The 4,480-nt window shown below is 52.3% G+C and overlaps 2 protein-coding genes across 2 annotated transcripts; both read right to left on the reverse strand.

Annotated features, from left to right (window-relative positions):
* Positions 1 to 40: 40 nt before the first annotated feature.
* MLH1 (DNA mismatch repair protein MLH1) lies at positions 41 to 2,476 on the reverse strand (the record flags this gene model as incomplete). The annotated part of the gene is made up of 6 exons (XM_005854617.1): positions 41 to 495; positions 655 to 766; positions 1,002 to 1,142; positions 1,294 to 1,650; positions 1,837 to 1,977; positions 2,186 to 2,476. Coding segments are annotated over 6 exons (1,497 nt in total), but the record flags the coding sequence as incomplete, so codon positions are not given.
* Positions 2,477 to 2,762: 286 nt separating this feature from the next.
* MUTL (DNA mismatch repair protein MutL) lies at positions 2,763 to 3,279 on the reverse strand (the record flags this gene model as incomplete). Its single annotated transcript, XM_005854618.1, has 2 exons — positions 3,080 to 3,279; positions 2,763 to 2,879 (listed from the first exon to the last, which is right to left on the reverse strand). The coding sequence occupies exons 1-2, from the start codon at positions 3,257 to 3,259 to the stop codon at positions 2,763 to 2,765; spliced, it is 297 nt and encodes a 98-aa protein (XP_005854680.1). The 5' UTR covers positions 3,260 to 3,279.
* Positions 3,280 to 4,480: the final 1,201 nt, after the last annotated feature.

A 4,480-nucleotide genomic window follows, 5' to 3' on the forward strand; every position in this document is an offset into this window, starting at 1 on the left:
GACTAGATGCAATGAGCATGTAACCTTCCCTTTCCCCCACTGTCGCAGTGGACGACGACGCGACCACCAAAGGGACGGCTCCATCGTCCCGAACGTCGGGCACCTCCTCCTTCTTTTCCGTGCCGCTGTCTCCCTCCTGCTTGTCGTGATTCCTGGAGTCTACCTCTGCAGCCAGGGGAGATGAAAGCTGTGCAGCGTCCTGGCTGTCTGGATTTTCATCCTGGGGAGACGGCTGAGATTGCTGCTGCGAATGGTAGTCGTCGGCCTCGGGAGTGTAGAGGAAAGAGCGGAGGTTACGCATGCTAGCGTCCGTGCGTATCATCTTATACGGCAAAAGCGCCTGCCTCTCCTTCCTCTTGGCTTGTACTGCTCCTTCTCCGTCTCTTCCCTCGATGTCCTTGTCCTCAATCATTGTCGAGCGGTCATCTCCTTGTTCTAGGGTGGGAGGACCTGGTGCTCCAATCACCTGAGTCAAGTCCGTCGGCGGGGCGAGCCCTGCGCAGCGGCAGCGGAGGATGGGGGGAAGGCATATTCGTATTTCGAATTCTGAGGTGATCAGGCGGCTTTTATAGGTCAAGGGCCCAATCCCTGATCCCTTTCTGCTCCTCCCTCTCTCATGTCCTCCGTCTCCCCTTCCCGCCTTTTCGCACCTACCATGGGCAAGGCTTTTCCCGTAGAAGGTTCTCGAAGTATTCGCGCCTCTCAGCAATGCCTCGAGGCCCGCCGCGAGCTTCGAAAGCAGCTCGTCCTCGTGCAAGAAATGAACCTGACGGCATCAGAACGAAAGGGACGATAAGTGAGGGAGTGCAAAGGCAGTCTACAAAAGATGAACGGGCAGCCACGAAGGCAAGACGAGCAACTCTCTCCGCGTAGCCCAATACTTGCTTGGCCCGCATGAAGCCAAGGTCGATAAAAGGCACAGTCATAACAACATCGCAGTTGCCCTTCTCTCCCCTTGCTCGCTACCCGTCTCCTTTCCTCCGTCCGTCTTTCCCTCCTACCTCTCGTTTCGTCGGGTGGACGTTCACGTCGACATGAGCTGGAGGGAGGTCGAGGGCGAGGTAGAGGAAGGGGTGGGTGTGGGTGGGTAGGATCGGGGCGTAGACGCTCTCCATTATTCGCTTGATGGCTGTGGACTCCACCTGGCGATAAAATAAAGAAATGTAGGGGGGTGGAGAAAGGAAGAGATGAGGATGACGGCGGCAGGGTTCCTCTTTGCGTTCCAATAGAAGGTCACGGGCAAGGAACGGGAGGAAAGGCAAGACGAGGGCCGCGAGAGGACAAGGAACTCACCATCCGGTTGTTAATGAAGAGCATAAAGACGCCTTTCTTCATGTTGAAATTCGCGTTGGAGACGTAGCCGTGAGCCTTGAAGGATAAGCCCTCCTCCCCTTGAGCCGATCGCACTCCTGCGTTCCCCCTCCCTTCTTCCATGCGCTCTCTCCCGCTTTCCACCGCCCTCTCTTCATCTTTGCTGGGCGACGTGGGCGCACCGCTTGCCCCCTCTCTCCCGCCTTCCCTCCTTTCCTCCGACGAGACATTGAGTTCCAGCAACTCACGCCCCAACACCTGACCGAAGGCCACCTTGATGGCACCGAGCACGGAGGCGCCTCTCTGTGGCGTATAAAGGTCTGGCCGGGCTTGGCCTTGCTGCAAGAGGGGGAGAGAGAGAGCGGGCGGAAAGAGGGAAGGACAGGGTCGTGAGTGACCATTCTGTGCGTCTGTTTGTGAGTTAGAGGAAGGGTAGTGCAATTCCGACAACGACGAGAGGAAGCCAAAGCTATTGATGGAATGATCAAGGGGGCATAGAGGGGAGAAAATGAAAGGGGGAAGTACCTTTCTGCAAGTGAAAGAGATGCCGTCTTTCCCAAAGTGAACGGCGTAGCGCGTGACCACGTCCAGGACGGCACGATAGAGGTCGTTCGGGTTCTTCAGAGCCTGTCGGCGGGTCTGCATATTGTAAAAGAGGTCCTCCGCCTAGAGAAGAGAAAGAAAGGAGAGAAGAAAAGAATCGAAAAGGGGGGAAGATGGAAAGGGATATTATAGAGACTTGCTCCAGAGTGTCGATTGCATCCGCCGACTGCATACCTAGAGCTTAGAAGAGAATGTGTGCCCTCTTTTAACTCAGCACAGGTGTCCAATATCCTCCCTCCCTCCTTCACTCCTTCTCTCCCTCCCTGCCTACCGTGATCGTCGTCCCATTCGTGCCCGCACAGGGCTGCGGCTTGGCGTTGCCCCCGACTCCCACCCCGGGAACTAATTTTCCGTCCTGGAAGCGGGCTTTGTAGGCGCAGGGACTGTCGCGGGTTTTGCTGGTGATGGAGACACGGGCCACGTGGGTGATGCTGGCCAGGGCCTCGCCGCGAAATCCGAAGGAGGCAATCGAACGCAGGTCTTCGAAATGCCGGAGCTTGCTTGTGGTGAACCTCTCGCAGAGGAGGGGGAAGTCGGTCACCTGACAGGCAGGGGGAAGCATGAAGGGGTGAAAAATACCGAGATGAGGCTTTGGGTGGATCATGAAATGACGACAGTGGGAATGGAACGTCCTTTGAGACAATGAGAGTAGAGGGGAAAATGCGAAAGCCTAAACCCAGAGACAGCAAGTCCGTATGTAAACAAGCCTCACAGCTTTAACGTTTGCATTATATCAAATCCAGGACATTCAACCTTCCTATCCATGCCAAGAGTATTTTTATGGGCACAGAGGGATTGAAAAGCGGCCCGCAACCGCCCATACACGACCAGGAGGCTTGACATGGCCCTCAACCTACCCGGATCCCGTGACCGTCGTCCTGAATCTGAAGCAGCCGCATGCCTCCGTCTTTCACCGTCACCACGATCGACTTTGCCCCCGCGTCCAAGCTATTCTCCACGAGCTCCTGGTAGTATGGTAATTTTCGTTCAAAATTACGGAAAAATGCGACTTCACTTAGCATACTGCAATGTCACCATTTTTCGTCACAGCCTCCGATTCAACGACGTCCTTGTCATCTTTTTCATACCCCTTGGTCAAGTAATTGATTCACTCCATACATTTTGCTATGTGCCTCTTTCAAATTATCGTCTCTCCCTTCCTCACCTTTACGGCATTGGCTGGCTTGGCCACCACCTCGCCGGCGGCAATCCGGTTCACGACATCGGCGTCGAGACGCCTGATGCAAGGCAAGTTTACAGAATCAGTGTCTAGGGTATCCTTCTGAGCGCTGCACAATGTATTTCCAGTAGATTTCCCAGAGCTTGTACCATCTCCCCCACTCATCTTCACCAGGATAAGCACTAGACCGCGAGAGCAGGTAGCAACCCTATGGAGATATGATGAAGCGCAGTGACCGAAAAAATGGAAGAAAAGTCAAAGCCAAGGGTTCCTAAGTTGAACAACTTCTTAATAAACGCGCATTAGACCATGACTCTGCCGCTTTGGGTTGTTACGAATGTGCATGACTCTTGTCCGATGCCTCAATTAGCTCGAGGAAGAAGGAAACTTGAGGCTTGATGGGATTTCTCTGATTTCACATTTCTCAGCTTATTCATATGCCATTTCCAAATTCGCCCGAGAGAAGTTGCTCAGCATCTGAGAGCATAGAGAAGATGTTCTCGCGTCCCGTGCCCATGCATTGCAGGGCCCAATGTTCCAAGTAGAGGGTCTCCTCGACCTCCTCCACATCGGATTCCGCGATCGTCACGAACGGCGTTCGTCAACCTCCTGTTTTGTCCTACACAGCAAAAACCGGGTTTCCTGGTCTTTCGCCGTTAGCACTGGCGAAAAATACATCAAATTCGATCTTTTTGCTGGTATGGGAGAGTATCTAATGTGAAGAAAGAAAAGTTTTCGACCCATGTAGCTATATGCAAGACGTACTTGAGAAAGGTGTGATGTATCTGTAGTTGCGATTCATTCCAAAATTGAACAAATTGAGCGTGAGAATAAGCCTATGAGAACCTGTTGCTCCATGTAGACTTTGACTCTCTTGTGAGAAGATTGTAGTTGACCCAGCAAAGGTGTGGACATGGTACAAATTGCGTCTGGGGCGCAAGCGATGGATCCTGGACCAAACGACATGTACGTTGATAGCGATATTGACAAGGCACTGACAGTGCTTGCGACGAAGATGCGAATGAACGTAAAAAATGGAAGAGCATGATTTGATGTGAGTAGAAAGGGCTAAAGAGGACAACAATGGGCTAATTCATGGCCTGTCTCCCAGGTATGTCCTCGGCGACTAGATGCAATGAGCATGTAATGGTTGAGGTTTGACACTTGTACCGACTCTCCTGATACGCGCTCATTACAGTCATGTTGCAATCAGAAATTGGACATTACACGAACGAGAAATGAGTTCAATTTGAGACAAGTCGTCTTCAGTAAAAGGTTTGACGTATATTGTTGCAAAAGTTTGATACTTTGTTTTGTCAACTGCCTACCTTTGTACACTAATCAATATACACTGTGGAACTGATATTCAATGTACAACCCCCCAAA

The sequence above is a fragment of the Nannochloropsis gaditana genome (assembly GCF_000240725.1).
Source record: "Nannochloropsis gaditana CCMP526 unplaced genomic scaffold scaffold443, whole genome shotgun sequence".
NCBI lineage: Eukaryota > Eustigmatophyceae > Eustigmatales > Monodopsidaceae > Microchloropsis > Microchloropsis gaditana.